This window comes from Phalaenopsis equestris, unplaced genomic scaffold (assembly GCF_001263595.1).
Source record: "Phalaenopsis equestris unplaced genomic scaffold, ASM126359v1 Scaffold001116, whole genome shotgun sequence".
In the NCBI taxonomy this organism is placed as follows: domain Eukaryota; kingdom Viridiplantae; phylum Streptophyta; class Magnoliopsida; order Asparagales; family Orchidaceae; genus Phalaenopsis; species Phalaenopsis equestris.
Window position 1 is genome coordinate 983605 of NW_018165555.1, and position 20955 is coordinate 1004559.

Below are 20955 nucleotides of genomic sequence, written 5' to 3' on the forward strand. Positions count from 1 at the left end.
TGCTGAACTTAAGATCCACGCGGAACAGATCTGGGTATTGTTCAAATCGACGATACCAACCTGCGATCCGGGTACCGTTCAGATCGACGCAGATCAGATCTCCAAGAGGATGTCTACCTCCTAAACTTCAAAAAACCTTAACTCATCACCAATGGAAATGAACAATACAACCCCTATCCCTCCTTCCCTCAAATTCCTGATGAGTAACCTCAAACACCTTGCTCAAAACCCACTCTCAGCTAATAAATATCATATATGGAAGGCACAAGCCTTAAGGTGTTCACCGCAAATGGGTCCCTAGGGTTCTTGGATGGCAGCTCAACTTGTCCTCAATTTGCCGAGAGCATTGCAGATCTACAAGTTTGCAATCCTCACTGTGCCTCATGGATATTAGTAGATCAAAACCTAACCGCAACACTCTGCTCAATTACCTCCACACTAATTCTTCTGTGTTGCATCTCTCTACTACCGCTGAAATCTGGCACACCATTTCCAAAAGACTGCAGCCAACTAATCGCTCGAGACTCATCCAACTAAAAAATGCACTTCATAATCTCTCAATGAACAATCAGACAATGATGCAATACTTGTCCTGCATCAAGGCTCTAGTCGACAACATCATTGTTGTTGGAGGTACACTAGATAGCGATGACATCAACCTCTACACGCTCAACGGACTCCTGGCCACCAACCAAGGCTTCAAGACAGCAATCTGCACTCAAATGCATCTTCTTGGATGACTTCTACTCCCTTCTATGTAGCGAGGAGAACAACATTGTAAGTGACAATCAAAAACTTGACAAGCCCTCTAACACTCAACTTGCTCTCATTGCAACTCGCGGTTTGCCCTTCTCCACTGCTCGCGGTCGAGGCCGAGCTCAACCTCCTACCCATACTAATGGGGGTCGAAGCACGCCAAGAGCCGCAGTAACGTGCCAAATCTTCACTCTGTAGCTACATGTTGGCATCGATCTAATCTTCAGTACATACCTACTAAACAATCCTTTCAAGCCACCGCCTCACCATAGGTCATGGATTCCGACATTGCAATGCATCTTACCTCAGATATCAATCACCTACAACTTGCTACTACCAATCCGTTCCAGTAGCACATACGGATGATGGCCTCCTTCCGACACCCCACCGTAAGCTTCTCCTACACCAAATATCACGTGTTTCATCTCTTTCTCACAATCTACTATCTATCAATAAATTGATTCATGTTAATAATATTGCTATTCTTTTTTATCCGAATAATTTTACCATCATTGATCCCAAGACAAAGCTATTTTTACTCCGGGGAACCAAAACTGATGGCTTATAACCGATCATTTATCTTATGCATAACATTTCTACTCTTGTCACCTCCACAAAGAAGTCCATCCACAGGTACGAACGTCTGGGCACCCACATTCTGATGTTCTTACGCTCGTCTCCAATAGTCAACCGAGCTTAGAAATAGAAACACATGCCTCTATATGTAATAGTTGTAGTTACAACAAAAATCATTGAATATTTTTTTTTCATTTCATTCTTCGCATACATATGCACCTTTGCATTTAATACATTCTGATGTATAGGGTCCAGCCCCAATTTCATCTATTCAAGGCAATAAATATTCCTTGCTTCTTATTGATGATTTTTCACATTTTTGTTGGATGTTTCCCATGATAAGCAAAGTTGAACTGCCCACAAATGTATTCAATTTATTAAAATACTTCACACTCAATTTAATACCACTATCCGTACACTTCAATCCGATGGTGGGGATGAATACAGAAGTATACTACTTCAAAACTTGCTACAGCACAATGGCATTCTTCATCAATTCTCATGTCCACATAACCCCTTGAAAGGTGTGCATTTTCATTAAAAGTAAAAAAAGATAAATAAATTACAAGCGTGACAAAAGTCACCAAAAAAGCGAAAAAAAAAGGTTGCTAAGTAGCAGCCCCAAAAGAACTTGTATCCCCTTCTACAAAAAATAACAGTGACGATTCCGTAAATTTCTATGTTCAAAACTATCAAGTATTAAAATTTGAGCACAACAATGTGCAGCACTATTAAGAGTTCTTGTGATAATGGAAAAAGGACCTGACAGAAATTTGTCAAGAAGGCGAAATCGGGGTGGCGTCCACTGTATTGATCCCATGCGGTCTTCTCCATAGAGTGTCGGAGCATATTGATAACATTGTTGTTATCACCTTCCACAATTATGCCATTGACTTCAAGCATCCATGTTTCTACAAACGATCCGAAGAAATTAACAGCCTCCATTTCAATATGTGAACTGTCCCAGTATGACAGCTTTTGTCCCCTCACAAGCACAAAATTGCCAACTTCATCGCGAATTAGAAAGCCCGCACTAGCAAGCACAGAGGGAAGAAAGGTTGTGCACCAATGCAAAGAGAGAGACGGCTTATCAGGTCGAGTGGTGCACCATTGCTCCTGGATGGGATCCGAAGATGTATTGGTAAGAGCTAAAAGAATTTGTGAGGCCATCACGGTAGAAGTGTTGAATGGCCGCCCACATTTTTTGGCATTGTGTGCCCACCAACATTGGTAAACAGCGTACCAATAAATTCAACAAACAACAAGATGTTGTTTTGGCAAGTTCTTCATCACAGATACCTCCTCAAAACAATCAAAGGACGGGATATAAATCTCCCATTTGGCAAGAACCTGAACACTGGCCATAAACACTTTGCATGTCCCCACACTCCCGAACAAAATGGGGTTGTGGAACGCAAACATATGGATCTCATTAAAACCACAAGGAGTCTTCTCCATGATGCCTCTCTCCCCTCTAATCTCTAGGTAGACACCCTCCTCGCGACAGCATATCTCATCAATAGAATGTCAACTAAAAACATCAATCATAAATCTCCCTACGAACTTCTCTATAATCATCAACCTACTTATTCCCACTAAAAGTATTCGGATGTCGGTATTACCCATGGCTACAACCACTTCATTTCCCGCCATGTCTTTTGGCATTGCGTGCCCTCCGGCATTGGTAAACGGCATAACAATAAGACCAACAACAAAATGTTATTTTGGTAAGTTCTTCATCACAATACATACCTCCTCAAAACGATCAAAGGACGGGATATAAATCCCCCATTTGGCAAGAACCTGAACAATGGTCAAAAGCACTTTGCATGTCCCCACAAGCCAGAACAAAATAGGGTTGCAAAACATAAAATTAGGCATCTCATTAAAACCACATGAACTCTTCTCCATGATGCCTCTCTCCCCTTTGCTCTCTGGGTGGACACCCTCCTCGCAGCAGCATATCTCATCAATAGAATGCCAACTAAAAACATAAATCGTAAATCTCCATACGAACTTCTCTACAATTATCAAACTACTTATTCCCACCTCAAAGTATTCGGATGTGAGTGTTACCTATGGCTAAGACCACATACACCACATAAATTCGCCACCCCCCCTAGCTCTCATCCATGTGTATTTCTTGGGTACATCTCTGATCATAAGGGCTACGAGTGCTACCAACCCACCTCCAAAAAATTGTTCATTTCTCTCCATGTAACCTTCGACGAACATGTCTTCCCATACCAATCATTCTCTACTTTGCCTACATCCCCACCACATCCTTCTACAACAAATCCCTTACTTCTTGTCCCCCTAAATGTATCCTCCCATCGCCATCCATAACCACATGCGACACAACACTCCCTCCACCACCCAATACACCCTACCACCGAACCCATCTCCCATCATTCCAACATCTCCCCCACTAGAGAACACCATTCTGCCCCGTCACATGGTTACTCGAAGCAAAACCGGTCAATTGAAACCTGTTACAAAGCTCAACCCGCTCCATCAACTCAAGCACCGTCCTGATCCTACAACATACACACAAGCCACAACGCATGCCCACTGGAGTTCAGCTATGAATGAAGAATCCTTTGCTCTCTAGGCCCAAGGTATTTGGGTCCTCATTCCACCACCAGTAGATCAACTGATCCTTGGATGCCGGTGGACTTATTATACCAAATATGGGACCGTGGCAAGTTATATATCTCGTCTCGTTGCGCAAGATTATAACCAAGAATATAGATTTAATTATTATGAGATATTTAGTTTGGTGGCAAAAGATGACTACTCTATGTGTGTTCACTGTTATCTTCAACAGGAACTAACCCATCTTACAATTTGACTAGAATGCTTCTCTCCATGGTACGTTACTTGAAACTGTATATATGAAATAACCACCCTGTTATATTGACTCCCAACTCCCCAATCATGCATGCCTACTCAGAAAGGCATTGTGTGGCCTTAAACAGTCGCCGAGACAATGGTTTGCGACTGTTTTTCATCCTCTTTATTAATGAAGGTTTCCACATCAATAAGACAGATCTGTCCCTACTCGTCTCGCATAACACACATTCACTCATGTTTATTTTTTCTATACTGATGATATATTAATCACAGGGAAAAGCATGGCAGAAATTCAAGCTCTTACCACTCGCCTAAGCTCAAAGTTCCAATTTAAGCATCTTGAACCCATCTCTCAATTTCATGGCATCGATATCACTCGCATGGACAACTTCCTATTCTTGGACCAACAAAGCTATCTAACTCAATCCTTCTTTAATATAATGTGATGGGTTCTAAAGCGATCTCTACGCTCTTACCAAGCAAGAGCGACAACAGTCCCCATAACATAAACATGGAGAATCCCATTGAATTCCATCGAATAGCAGAGGTACTTCAATGTTTAATTATCACGCGCTCAGACATATCCTTTGTCTTAAACCACTTATGCCAACATATGCACTATCCGACCATGTATCAATTCCAACTTATAAAACGGGTACTATGGTACCTATATGGCATCTTAGACTATGGTATCAAGATCACATCGCATGATCTAACTTTGCACATATACATGGACACGGATTTGACCAGAGGTTTTAAAAATCGTAGGTCTACTACATTATTTTGAACCCACTTGGGTAATATATCTATATCATGGGCTATCAAAAAACAACATACAATTGCTCATTCTTCCACCGAAGCTAAGTATAGAGCGCTGCCGGTAGCTGCATTCGATATACTATGGTTACAACATCTACTTGTTGAATTTTGTGTGGCCCAACCAAATCCCACGAAAGTCTCATGTGACAACTTCTAAGCAATGGCTATTGCCACGAATCCGGTGTTCCACGCTCGTACCAAGCATATCATCATTGATTATCACTTCATTCAAGATCAAATTCAATCCAGCTTTCTCCAAATTCACTGCATCAATACTCAAGGCCAACCAGTTGATATCTTTACTAAACCATTGCAAAAACGGAAGTTTAAGTTTCTGCAATCTGAGTTTCAGGTTTGCTCCAGAACCCATCAGCTTGAAGGGGGGTAATAACACAAGTGGAATATGCTACACTATAATATTCCTGCAATACAATATCATGGAAAGTAATGTAATTTCCTCTATCTAAAAGCTTCACCTACCCTCATATAATGGGTAAGGATTGTATCTAATAGGTTATTTGATGAAAAAAAAAACACCTTATCAGGTATTGCTCTTTCGGCTTTTCTCCTGCCTTTTTTCTTCTAGGATCAGATTCTCCAAAGATATCAAAGATGTGCATCAAATTTGCATGAAATTCTTTACATAACCTATATCTCATTCATGGTCCACCTATTCTTTTTCAAGGCCATGAACACTGGGAAAAAAAGAAACTTGATTTCTTAAGTTATCTTCTCCATCTGTTAATTAATGGAGAGGACATTAATTGATGACTTGGGTTTACCAGATTTACTCAAAAGTTTTTAAAAGCAAAAAAATGTTCACCTCGTTAGCTTGTGAGTGATCCAAAATTTAAACCGAGCATGTTATTTTGGTGAGTCCTTATGTCTCACTCTACATGGACAAAAAGAATATCTTTTAAACAGAAAGAAATGTAATTCCACTAGTAATCCACCATTGAATTTGCAATAAAAAATTATAAGCCTATTTGGGATCACTTTTGTTTTTAATTTTTTTTTTATTTTTAAAAATATGTTTATTTAGTGTCTTTTAGCTGCTTTTATTTTGAGGCAGCTACATGTATACCACTAGACTTTTATCTACTTAATGATACTTTAATGTCTCAATGACATCAAAATATATACATAAAAAGGTGCATTTACTTATAAAAAGGTGCATTTACTTGAGAAAAGTTAATATTGGTGGTATTTTTTATGCAATTTAAGGATTTGTATATTATATAAGTAAATATAAAGATTTTCGTATTAGAAGTATTAAATACAAAAAAGATCTGTGTTATGTAGGTAAATCCTCATTTTAGTTTTTACTTTTAAAAATATTGTTATTTAAAGAAAATTAAAAATAAATTTTAGATGATTTGAGTATTTTAAAGCAATTATCAACTTTAACCAACACCACTGTAGACACTAACGAACATTGACAGTCACCACCACTATTATCATCTTATCAGTAGTCTCCACAGCACCGCCGGTAACCGCCACCATCAACGCATAAATAAACAAAAACATTCTTATGATACTAAAAATATTTTATTTCATATCCAAATATAAATAATAATAAATTAAAAATAAAAAAACAAAAAATTTGATCCCAAATGGCCCCTAATGAATGATATGGATTCCAAATAGGCATCTCAGGGCCTTCATTTAATTTATTAGTAATGAATAAAAAAAATTGGAGAATTTTGATGGATAAAATAAAAAAATAATGTCACCATATTTTCCAAAGGAATTCATGATGCTTAAATTATTTAAGAAAGTACTAATCAAAAAGGTACAAAGGACTCCTCAAACATTAATATTTTTATAGGAAGTGAGATGAAGCTACGACTTTTTATGTCAAAGATCAACGGATAACAGATAGTGAGCTCATTAGAATGGCCTATAGATAAACATTACAAAGAGTTAATACCATAACAAGAGGAAATTATTGTTATTGCTAATCATACACCTAGCGACAAATTTAGGCACCAAACATGATGATTTTTCTCTTATGATTGTATGGTTAATAAATTATAGGAATAAACTCTCAAAAATGTCCCCGACTATATAAAATTGACCCAAAATGGTCCAGGAAGGACTATATTGAGATAGATTTTGCATGGTCAAAGAATTAAAATAGGATATATTGTTGTTTCATAATTTTTATAAGAGAAACCATTTTGAATCAATTGTCAGGTCAATGAATTTAATTAGAGAAACAATGCTCACTAAGTAAATCACCTAGAAATAGTCACAAGACTATTTTAAGATTTAATCTCAATTATGACAAAAATTTTGAATCATAATAATCAAGAAAAATCCATTCCTTCTCGAGACATGAAAATAAACTAAATCATAGAAAGATATTATCTTGAAAATTCATGATAAATACATCAATTTTTTTTCTAATTTGTAGTGTGAACAAATTAAATACTAGTGTAGCCGTTTGAAATTTAGATTATATTAGTCAACATATCAGGTGTAAGGTCTTGTAAGGATATGGCTCAATTAAGATGCTCAGTATAAGTAGTATACTAGTAGGGATTCTTATCCGTTGATTTAAACTTTCAGATTGATGTGCATTAATTTACTAATATTTTAGACACTAGAGCCTGTTATGTTTTTCACTCTTAGCAAGTGGCATCAAAATTGACTTGGATTAAATGATTCATGCCTTTGTAACTCCCATAAGGTTAGTGAGATTTATCATTGTCGAACAATGTTTAAGAGGAAGTGACTCTCATGCAAGCTCCATGTAGTTAAGCGAGCTTTAAGTGCGTAAAACTCGATTTTGTTTAACAAAAATTATTTTAAGGAGGGTGTAATGGCAGATCGCTGGGGGTGGGTAGAGTGGGAGGGAACTCTCATGAGAGGGGGAGATTATTAAGGTAAACATGTGAGGAACAACAAAGTGAAATAAGAGTCAAATTTTTAATATACTAGCAATATCCCCTATGACACACCAATGGTCCTTAATACTAAAATATAATGTATATTACATAAATAACTTAAGTTAAATCATACCAACTCTTTTATTTTAAAAAATATTATTTAAATAACTTAATAGCTACTTAATAATATAATTTTATTTTTCTCATTCTACTTTATTTTCTTATATTATTGTAATATTTTTTATTACAAAGAAATCAATTTTATTAATTTTATGCTAACAATCTATTATATCATGTTACTATTTCTTCTTGAAACGAATTTAAGGTATTTAATAAATTTAAATATATTTCATATTTTATGAGAAATTAAAACAAATTTATTATTATATGAATTCATTTCATTTTTATTTGCTTTGCTTAATTACTGTATATTTATTTTTTTAAATTATAAGATTGTAATGCCATATCCAATACATAAATTTATCATGTATTTTTAATACAATAATGTGCCATGCTTCTAAATCTTATTATCATTGTATCTCTAAGCCGATATCATCGCCTCATAAAGTGTCCCTACCTATTAGCTTGAGTTTTTTGGGTAGATGGGTGTTTATTTACTAATATATTAGGCCTTATTTAGACTATGGGTTTACCTCCCTCCTAACAAAAGGAATCTTAACAACCTACATTTGTTTTGTCTGCTGCAAAGAGAGAATATAAGATTTTACAAAATAGAGTATCTGATTTTTAGTTGTTGATGAATACAGCTCGGGAATTTAATTAATGTTGTTTTATTGCAGATTTGAGTTTGCAACAATATACTTCAGTAGTGTTCAAGATCTTGTCAAAATACCATATAACTTAAAATATTTTATACTATCAGAAATCTAAAAACCATTTATTAGAAAGAAAGTTAAACATGTGCTTAGAGTATTTACGCATCATTTAATGCGCTCAAAAGCTCAACATAATCATTCCAATTCATTAAGTCAAGCAATGCTAGGACTATATGTTTACAGCTGTATCCCTCAGGACTTGGGGTTCGGATTATGCGTTTTTGGCGTTTGTGATTTGGTGATCTATAATGCTTTTCTTAGGGTAGACAAATAAAATTTGATTTCAGGAGTGTCAGAGAGACCACCAAATCTTTCCAAACTTAATTTGGAAATTTTCCTTTTTCATAGGTACCCAAATCAAAAGGGTAGATGAACCGGTAAATATTCCAGATCAAGATGGCACTCAGTCAATCCCTTTTGTTCGAGGGCTTCAACAGTGAAGAAAAAAGAGAATAAAAGATTTTGGCAAAGATAAAAAAACATTTTTTTGGTGAGATAAAATTTATGTTTCTTACTTTTGTTGGCTACATCTTTCAATGATAATCATAAAAAAGGCTGCAATTCTAACAAGGAGTATGCTTTTTACAGCTGATATGATCATAATTAATGGGACTTTCACTTAAGTGTGTGTTGATTTTGAACAATGGCGGGCATGTTTAAAAGATAGAGCGTATAACTAAGAATGAGTATAATTTTAGTGGGTATGATGTTAACAATTATCATTCTATATTTTTAGAAAATAAGGCGACATATAAATGTGAAATGTGTAAGTATCCTGCATCTAATATGCAGAATAATGAAAGTATTAATGAGAATATAGCCTATAAAGTTAACCTCAAATATTTAAAATGGAGAAGTATATCAAGACTTTTGTGTAACAAAAAAAAAATCCATGCAAGCTTAAAGGTAAATTTTATTAAAAAAAATTACAATTGCTGTTGAATGATTAAAAAAAAAAGGTTAAATCTAAGGTTGCGCACATAGCAATTATTCAAAATGGTTTGCAAATAATAAGTTTAACACAACAATCGGCATAAATGAAAAAAAATAAATAAACATTCTTAAATTGACCACAAATACTTCGAACAAGGTTAATGATGACAATGATGATGAAGCTACCGTATATGTACGGTGAAACTAAATATGTGAAGTTACATGAAACTACTCATCTTAATTGTAAAACTTGATGGAATAACTGCCAAGGCATTTTGCCAAACAAGAAATCATAAATCAGCAGCCTTACAGATTTTTTTTAAAAAAAAATTTACTTGTCTGCCCAAGAGCTACAAAAAGTTTCATTTTAAAAGAAAAATTGCAAATGACAATTGAAAAATGTTGTTACCTCGACAAGATGTAAACCAACAGCTGACGCTGCACATGTTCTAGCAATACATCCAGTGTTCCCAGGAATCTGTCAAGGACAAAGGATAGCTCAATGCCACCTACAACATAACATTGTTGACACCTGCAATTACAAAGGAGGACAATGCAATTTGAACAATTTTTCATAAACCTGTGATTTATCATCCATGCATAAATCCACAAAAAAATTTACTTTTTATTGAATTCCACACTTATGCAAATATATACAGATATTTGTTGGGTCACTTTGAACTTACAAGATATGCTAATAATAACATATTTATTCACAATATTTACAAGAGAGCTTATTCACCAATGCAACATCACCCTTGCCCCCACTAGCCTTAACCAAGCAATTAGCGTTTGGCTTTACTCAATCCCATTCTCCATTCATTTGTGAAAAATGTTGCATGAGATGTTAACTTCTTTTCAGAATATATTACCTTCCACTAATCCATTTTCTTTATTAAACTCATATTAATTTTATTAATTTTCTTAGTGATAAATCTTCTACCATCAGTCATGCATCCAAACCATGAAAATCTATTCCACTACCTTATGTTCAATAGATGCTACTTCTACCATCACATTAAATAAAAATATTTTTAGATCTCTCTTTGCAAATTTAACCAAATATTCATTCAAAGTTCTCATTTCTACAAGCCAAACCTGTCTTTAGTGATTTCATTATCAGCCAATGCTTAGAACCTATACAAAATATTCTATATGAAATTATATAAATTTCCATTAAAGTCTCTATGATATCATGTTATTGTATAATAAATCCTATTTGTTGTTGTAAGTGCTAAAAATCAAGCGCATTACTGTAGCTGTGGAGAGCAAGCCTTTCGACACATCATAGAGCATGAATTGCATCGCTTTCCCAACCTTGTGCATATACCCTAAGATTGCTTCACAATTGTTAGTTTGATAGTTATTAAAAGGCCTTCGTGAGCCATAACTCATTTGTACCATATCTCGTGTCAACAATTTCTTCTTGCCTTAATATATTAATTAACATTAACATATCTTTGCCACACATTTTTTTCTAAGTTCTCACTCGATCACAAGCCTTCTCGTGGCTGGTAGAACCAGTGGGTGTTAGCTAGCTTAGTTGATAAAGATCTTGAAAGTTATTGCCAAAATTCTAGGATCAAACCTAAATCAAATTATGGCTTGATACTCAACATTCCCGAAAAAAATGATCAATTAAAACATCAAATATCTTTTAGTTTCTCAGTATATTTTTCAACTTTACATATTTCTCAAATTAATCAATTCGACTATCACTCACTTTCAAAACAAAGACAATGCATATGCAGCAAAAAAATTAAAAGAGATGGGATTTAAACTCATAAAACAATACATGCTTAAGAACAAGTGTTGATGCACAAATGAACAAGAACAAGATGCACGAATATTAACATAATAAGACCTTCACAATTTTTAAAATATTTTTGTTTTATATCACACTCAAAATATAGAAGATAACTGAAATGTGCAAAATATCAGTGGTTATTATCTTTAAATAAAACCTAAACATTGGAAGCACCAGATATAAACGAGAAAAATCCATATTTATATATTAACAGTCACTGTTATCATAACCTGAATATACAAGCCGACTACTGTCATTTCAATATGAATAAGACCATCGAGGAGAAGGCAATCATTTCAATATGAGAAACCTACTACTGTCAAGGCTAATCTAAATCAATGGGCAGATGGTGAATCAATGTAATCTAATAATTAACAAATATATGTCAAACAAATTGAATAGGCCCAAAAATGAATAACAAAGAATAGATAAGGAAATTTTAAGTTGGTAGACATTACCCAGAGAAACGTATCCGTGGCTACTATCATTCTTCACTTAACAATCTTATTATTTTCAACACTACACCTTAAATTAGACGGTGGAAGTCTAACATTCCAAATTTGATTCAGATATTTTTTAATGCAACGTTGAAAAGTCTTTTGATAAATATGTCGGTAAGTTGACTTCTCGTTGAAACAATAGATTGAAAACTATGTGAATTAATCCACTTTCAATTTTATTTTTTTTATAAAATGTTTATCCACTTACACGTATTTGGTTCGATCATATTGTACCGGATTGTGGGTAATATTGATGATAGGCTCATTGTCACAATATATTTTATATGTTCATTCTAATTAAAGTTATTTTTTACTTATTTAGGTTATCAAATTTCCTGCCAATAGTGTGTAATATTCTAAAATGTATCTCCTATCCATTGGTGATCTTACATAATCAGCATCAATATAGCCTTTAATGTGTAGGGTTTCATAACTTATTTAGAGAAAAACTTTTTAAGAATTTGATTTTAAATACCTGAGAACTCTATAAGCAGCTTGAAAGTAAAATTTCTTTTATTTGTGCATAAAGTGATTTATGAGACTAATAACAAAATTGAAGTCAAGATGAGTGTGAGATAGATAAATTAATTTCCCAACTAATATTTAATGTTGTCTAACAGAAGCTTCTATTCTTTCTTCATTTGCATCTAATTTCTGATCTAGCGAATTAGAGCTTCGTGAGTCTTGCAATGATTTTTTTTAAATTTCTCTCAAAAGATCCACAACATAATATTGTTGAGAGAAAAAAATTCCTAATTATAACAAAGTCGCTTTTCATACCAAGAAGACATTTGAGATTGTTGGGTTCTTTAATTTCAAATTCTACGACAAGTTTTTTTTTCCCTGAGTAATTCATTTCTTTAATTGTCATTATGACACATTATATAATTAACCACAAAATAAGATTAATAATTTTTATCAATAGAAAGTTTATAACTATTATGCACAAGCACTTCCAAGAAGTTATGTAGAGTCGGGCACGTATCGGACAGAACTCCAACATGTGTTGAACAAGGCATAGAAGGGTCCAATTTAAATCATATTAAAAAAAGAAAACACACAGAACATGCACGGGACATGCATGTTCTATATTAATGAATTAAATTTTTTTGAAAAATATTTTTATGACTATAAATAAAAAATATTTTTTGCGGAAAATTTAAGAAAGATTTAAATACATATTAATAAATTTTTATGTATTTACATATCTAAAACAAATTTCACTTTTTACATATATGTCGCCTTACATAAATATGAAAATGAGTATTTCACTTTTTAAAATTGAAAATAATGATATATTAGATGTGACATGAAAGATTTGGGTGGCATAAAGGAAAAGATCAAAATTTAGTCGTTAGATAAGTAAATACATGAGAAGTCGATACCAAAAAGTCAATGATCATTTATACTATTTTGAAATACAATTTAATTATGTTTAAAAATAAAATAAAATATATAAGAAACTATTTTAACTAAAATAGGAAACAATAGTGATGTCAAACGAACTCTTAGTGTTATTAAATTTCTTATTTTCTCTTTTGTATTATTCTTAATATTTTCTATATTTAATTTTATACATATTTTTTAATGTTTTTTTATTATAATGGTGTGTCTGACGTGTGTATGTGCCATAGATTTTCAATAATAGACGTGTCATGTGTCTATGTCGTGTCCCCGTGTTTGTGTCTGTGTTTGTGCAACATAGTGAGAGAATTAATTCATCAACTTGTTTGTATATCATTCAATAATAGCTTTATAAATCTATTAAATCATGCCTACTGGAAATGTTTAAGGCCATATGGTACATTTTTTTTAATTTGCCCATATTATTTTCTATAAAAAAGGTGTTGAATTTTGGTGGATGATCTATCTTTTTTTTCCTAGCATCCTCATATAAAAAAGACAACTTTACAACATATAATTATACGAACCATCCAAGGTTAGTAGCCAAAGAAATTATGATGCAAATAGTATTCATTTTAATAACAAGAACAAAATCTTTTTTTTAGTCTACTCCATATAATTGAGTGTAATAGTTTGCAACTAATCTTGTTTTAGACCGCTCAAAACTTTCATTTGTTTTATATTTTATTAAAAAGATTCAGTTACATCCTCTAATTATTTTTTCTTTTGAATAACTCAACAATCTTTCGGGTATAACTTTTTTAGGGCATTCATCTATCCCTACATGGCATCTTCTAAATCTTATTTTCTAATACATCGAATAGAATTTGAGAATTTTGATAGTGATAGAGCTAATATTTATAAGAAAATATTTGTGTACAAGAAATTTTTTGAATTATACATATTGGATTATAAAGTATAGAAGAAAATATGTTCATAAATTGATGATAGTTAGGAGAGTTACCTGACAAAACTTTCAAATCTTGAGCTTACTAAAGACTTTGGATGGGCTTAGCATTTTTGTGTATACCTAAAGAAATTTAGTGAAAAGAGCAATATATCTTGCATTTGTTTACTAGAATTCAACAGAGACAATATTAAATTCATCAAATATGTCTTCCATTTAGTTGTTCTTCCTGTTAAAACAAGTTTGACTGACTTAAATGAAAATTTTCTTTGTGATCAAATGATAACATGCATACCATTTTAAGTAAATTTCCTTCAAAAACATCTTTTGAGTGCCATAGGATTGAGTTTAACCTAGTGTTAATTGTGGATGTGAACATATGACACAACTGACAATTTGAGAGAAAATTTTGAGAAAAAAATTGTGTGTGAGACAAAAATTCCAGCAAGAAAATTCAGGAGACTTTGAAATTCATCACTCTTGAGTGTAATCTAGAAATGAGATATGTGAATATTAAGGCCAAATTTATGTGTTTTAAACTTCATTAATGAAAACTGATGGTTCTGCAGTACTATAAATTCCATTTCTCCTCTGTTTACCTCAACAGTTTTATTGAAGTTTGAGAAATGCAGCACTTGGATGGATGATTACAACGTGCTGGCAGTGGGAATTCGTATAGAGCAGAAGGTATCGTGGTAGGTGAGGAAGGATAAGACGAAAGGCCGTTTGGGGAGATTGTAGTAGAAGTAAACAGGTTCACCTATTGGAGAATTGTGCAAGTGGGAGAGCAGGTTGGGGAGTCCAGTGAGTTGTTGTTGGTTCAACCACAGAAAGGAAGTTGCTAAGCTGGGCTTGGAAGAATGGGTCGCCGGCCTTGGATCGGAGAGGGGAAGGTGGTTTTGTGTGGGTTTGCTGTCGGAGAGAGGCGAGAGTTGAGTTGATTTTGGGATGTTTACAGCTGGACGCCAATGAACAGTTAAGAAATGTGTGAGGAGGGAAAAGAGCAGGCGAGTGTTGTTCATCGACAAGACAAGTCACTGGTTGTGAGCTCAATGGTGGCAAGAAGTGCAGTGGCGGGAACTCAGTAAGAAAGAAGGTGGTTGTTGCCTCAGTTCGGATGAACGGAGCAAATTTAATATTTGTCTCACATTTTTAAACAATAGAATTTTAAGTTGATAGGCTCGTGGTAGACACACTTACAACGAAGTTCATTTGTCAAACGACGGATCTACATTCTCAAAACTATATATGCGACAAAACAGAGATCAAACGTGTGTTCAAACGAGCCCTAAGACAATTTCTCCCTCAATAATTTTTTATGAAATTAATTTTATAAGTGAAAAATTTTAGTAACTTTTGGGTAATGCCTATAGTTTTTTTCCCTATAATTCAATTTTAGTGTAGTGTGTCAATAAGAAAAACTGGGTCACCATTGTCTTCATTATAAGAAAAAAAATCATAATTCGCTGATTTTTGTACATCAACACTAAATTGATTTTATTATAAAGATAAATATTAAAAGAATATGATGTACATTGAATTTTTATTTCACAAGATAAATCTAGGTCATGCAAGTGCAATCATCAATAAATGCGACAAATTCTTTAGCTCTAAAAATACTATGAGTTTTTTAAGGTCCCAAAATGTCAGCATAAATTAACATGAAAATTGAAAGAAGTAGAGAATCTAGATTTACTTTCATGAAATGAAACTCTATGATGTTTCACAATTTTATAGGTCTCATAATAAAAATTTTTAATGCCAACATTTATAAAAAGAGAACGAAATATTTATCATAAGACTTTAAAGGAGGGAGGTCCTAGCCAATAATCATGGTCATAAATTAGAGTCTTTATTTAGAGTAGACATGAAGGAGCAAGATAAATGGTTACACTCTCCGAATAGGTATAGTCCTCTTTTTCTCAAGCTAGCACAATCATCTTTTTCATAGTTAGACTCTGAAATAAAAAATGATTAAAAAAAATGTCACCCTATAGTTATCGTATATATTAAGTTTACAAATAGACATAAGAATTATTTTTAGGATGGGAACAATAGCAAATTTTTTAGATGAATGCAAAAGTAATAGAAAAATTCTTTGACTTTCAATAGTGGTTATGAAGCATGGGCTACTTTTATATTTATATTGTTGAGAAAAGATTTGTAGATTTTAAAAATATTGGAAAGTTTGTCATTTGGTCAGAGGCTCCTTAATTTATAACTAATGTTTCATATTTTGGAGTGTCCAACATTAACATCCTCTTTCTATTTTCGATTTGTATGAGTATGAAAACCTCATTTAGAGATGATTGGTCTTTCGTGCCTAATATTTGAATAAAAATTTTGATCAAATTTATCATTAAATCCTGCAAAAGCCTCAAATATCATATACTATTTGAGAGCTGCATCATCATTATTGCAACTCATCTTGAGATCTTGATAACAATCAAGTTATTGTTAATAGGCATTTATTATATCGAAATAGTCAATGGCACGTAGATCATCTTTCTTGGTTGTTCAAAACTTCATCTTAATCGTATAGATAAGAGTGGCATCTTTAATTTTCAGTAAATTTGTTTCACAGCTTCTCAAATATCTATGCTTGTTAGGAACATATATAATCCATAATTCCAAGCATCATGATGTTTCATAAATATGACATAATCATGGAATATGCTTCATCCCAAAGTGCAAATAGTGAGTCTTTAGATCTGAAGGAGCAACAAGATGATGAATTTTGCTTTCGCCTTTCAAAATAATTTCCACAATTTAAGGCCATTTTAGACAGTTTCATCCATTCAAACAATTTGATATTTGTATCATCTGAAATTCTCCTTTAATATGTTTTTAGTCATTTTTGTTATTCGACAATTTGAAATGGCAATAAGAATATCACCATATATAAATAAGTAACTAAAAAACTTGCTTTGTTCATTCCCCTAATGGGTATTTATACATAAAAGCACTTTAAAAATAATTGAAGAACTAATACAACAACAACAACAACAAAGCCTTAATCCCACTACATGGGGTCGGCCACATGAACCATTTTTCTCCATTGTGTCTTATTTAGTGCATATTTTCATTTAGTTCTAATAAATTAAGATCATTTTTTATCAATAAGCCCAAGTCTTCCTAGGTCTACCTCTGCCTTTCTTAAATAATTGAAAAATTAATAATTAAAAATATTTTAAAAATTAAAACATATTCCCAAAACTCCGTATCTTGGTCAGTGAAATCAAGGAGCAATTCTTGGCATTCCCCTTTCCATGTTAAACAAATGAATTCATAACACTCCTTTCAGATAAAGCACATGAATCCATAGCACACTTTATTCCTTATTTAACACATGAATTTGTGCTCCTTTTATTCATTATTTGACAATCATGATATTTTCAACACACGCTTCCCACGAACTTAATTCTTGTATTTGTTTGAACTATAATAAGCTTTAGTTTTAAATGCCTTTCCAACAGCTTTAAATTGTTGTATCATTCTTACAATTTAAATTAATACTCTAATCCAGTATCCAAATTAATTATATGTTATTACATCAACATTGTATGTAAAATGCAAAAGTGAAATTAAATTTCCAAAATAGACACTTACTTTCTATCAAAAAAATGCTTGAACGTGGTTCTTAAAGTGAGTTATAATCAGTTATAAACACTTAATCAAAAGAAACTAGTCCCAAATTCAACAATATAGTCTTCATCTGGCACATAATGGCCAAAATTATATATATAAATTATTATAATACAGAGATAAAAATGTACGGTATATTGATGGATTGATTAAAATATGAGATGTTTGAGATCATATTTACCTGAGGAGAAACTAAAACCACTTGAAGAATTTTGTCGCATGAAGCCACACCATTAGACCCAGTGGTACCATTGGTTTGTGAACGCACTATAACTTCTATAGTCAAAAAAGAGGAATTAGAAACAACCGTCCTAAAATTATCAAGAAAGATGATGTATATGCAGAAACTGTAAAACTTATAGGAAATTTACATACATACCACACAATTCCTGAGTATTTACATATTTAACACCCAAAGTTTGTAACACCTTGGTGTCATCAACCTGTGCATGAAAAGGTGTATTTCACTTTAAAAAGAATAGTCATGGTGGTATTTTTTATGTAATGTTAAGAATTTGAGTTGTATGTATGTAAATATAAATGTTTAAGTGTTACGTAGATAACTATAAAAGAATTGTGTGGTATGTATGTAAATGCCCCTTAAATCCAATAACCAAACAAAAGGAGCAACTTTTATTGAGCAAGATAAAAAGTGTTATCCAACTGAATCCTCCTGGATTCTCTTTTTTTTTTTTTTTGGCAAACAAGAGCTCTAGTACAAACATAACTATCAATTAAGGTTAATGCTTATTTGATTTGTGTTCAATCCAAAGTCATCAACAGCTCAATCACGTCGCATCATCATCCCTGACAATCATCACCATTAGCAAGCTCATGCCATTGTTGGTCAGTGGGCCATCTTATTTCTTTTCCCTGTGCCGCAATAATTGGCCATACTAATGTGGATAACATGTGCATTGCTAACAAGATAAATCTGGCTAAGTTCATTAAGCTTGAAACCTAGCCAAACGGTGATCTCTTTGTATAACCTCAACAGCGGAGTTGGGTAAGTCTCTCTTTTTCTTTTTTAGGTAGATTGCAACCCAAATATTCATTCTTGGGTTATCCAAAACCCCATGATTTATCCCAAGATTGTGAACAACCAGACATTTTATTCATAATGTTCGAGAAAACAAAGCATCGATGTTAAAAAACCAAACAATTAATGTCTAAGGGATCATTTGGGATCACTTTTATATTTTGTTTTTTTTTTATATATATTTTTTGTTTTGTTTGTTTTACTTTGAAATAAAACATGTTTGTAACTGTTGATTGTTTTTAAAAACAGTCAAAACATATAAATATTATTTTTTGAGTATTTTTAAAAATAATTTAATTTATTTTTAAAAATTAAAAGTAAAAATACTTAAAAATTGCACCAAATAAAAGCAAAAATTAAAACTAAAAATGTCACAAACAAGCCCTAAGTTAAAGAAGTTCCGGCAATAGTGTGTTTGGTAGCATATTTTAATAGGATTTATCACCGGATTTATTAAATATGGCCGAGCGCTAAAATGCGGGAGTTCCATGTATTTATAAGTTTTAGGATTTAGGGTCCCAATTTATACCTTAGATTCAGCTTAAATCAGGATTTACTAAATCTAGGGGTAGGGAGGATTTAACAGATTTACGATTTACTGATTTACTAAATCCTACTAACACTAAATTCTACTTGCAGCCAAACACCCCCTTATATTTTCCCAAATATATACCTTTACTCCGGGTTGCTTGAATCTCAGAAAGGACTGCAGCCAGAGCCGGTGTTCAGAATAGTAGATTTAAGCTCATTTATACATATGCATGGATACAAAAAAAATCTAATCACGCAGCTATGCATAAGTATATAGCAGCCAAGTAAGATTGTAATCAGGCATAGATACAATGGAAGCCATTTACCGCAAAAAAAACAGACTAATACGCCTGATTTTTATCTACTCTAGCAGCTTTTTATCCAAACCAAAGCTCCTAATTTACAAAAATGGTGAAACTTCGGAAAATTTAGTTATAAAAACAGCAAGAGCACGTACTATAGCCTACTTTTAAACAAATTTCTCGTATGCTTTATCCAGATGCAAGGCTGTAGACTTTCATCTGCAACTCCAAATAAATCTTCCAAAAAACCTAAGTGGCTACGTTGTTCAAGTATAACCCAATTCATAAAAGCTTAAATCGCGAATGAGATGAATGAGAGAAAAAAAATCGAGCTTGAACTCACGACTACATGAGTTTTTTGGAGGCGGCGGATAAAACTTTCTCATGAAGTTGAGATTTGCGAGAAAAGCGGGACGAAGAAGAGGGCGTGGGCTGAAAGATATGGAACAGAACTTCAGATTTTGGGCTCGAAGAATGCTCGCATCCATGCCTCACCCACACCGTCGCCTCAAAATCTTTCTCCTCTGTTTGTCTCTCTCTATGGAGCGTAGAACGACGGGAGAGGAGGAAGCCGACCATGTGCGGCGGCATATATGATAAGAAGAGAGAATATCACTCACACAGATACAACTCTGATCAGGCTAATGTGTCAAAATATTTAAATTTTAATAAATATACTTTTTTGTATTGATAAATACTTAAATCTTTGATATTATATAAAAAAAATTATTATCATATACATCTTTTAATTAAAATATAACTTTTATGATAAAATTTGGTATGATTGTTAGATTCAAATATTATAGATATAAATATCAAACTTCAAATTTAGCATTAGATATGTAAATACATAAAAATGATTATAATTTTATTATAATAATTGTAAGGTTTATATATATTTATATATTTACATATGTATATATGTGTTTCAATATATATATATATATATATATATATCATCAAAAATATTTGAAAATAAGGGTATGTTGTTAGCCTTTAAAGACTTTTCCATTAATAATAATGATATTACTCATATTGGGGAAATGATGTGGCTTATCATTACATTATCCTTTTTTCCTCATTATACTAGTTATTACTTTTATTATTCAGTAGAGTGCATCCTTGCCTTTTAATACATACTTTAGTGGATCCAATA

General features: G+C 32.9%; 1 protein-coding gene across 2 annotated transcripts in view; it reads right to left on the reverse strand.

Annotated features, from left to right (window-relative positions):
- The window catches only part of LOC110033268 (putative tRNA (cytidine(34)-2'-O)-methyltransferase), a 31437-nt gene extending 11011 nt beyond the window's left edge, over window positions 1-20426 (reverse strand). Inside the window, exons 1-3 of one of the 2 annotated variants that reach the window (XM_020737195.1) lie at window positions 20143-20426; window positions 18109-18200; window positions 10074-10142 (exon numbers count right to left, since the gene is read on the reverse strand). In XM_020737195.1, coding sequence (XP_020592854.1) covers window positions 10074-10142; window positions 18109-18200; window positions 20143-20287 — 306 coding nt within the window. In that variant the 5' untranslated portion in view covers window positions 20288-20426. Of the gene's footprint in view, window positions 1-10073; window positions 10143-18108; window positions 18204-20142 lie in introns of both variants that reach the window. The other variant, XM_020737194.1, reaches the window with a different exon arrangement.
- Window positions 20427-20955: the final 529 nt, after the last annotated feature.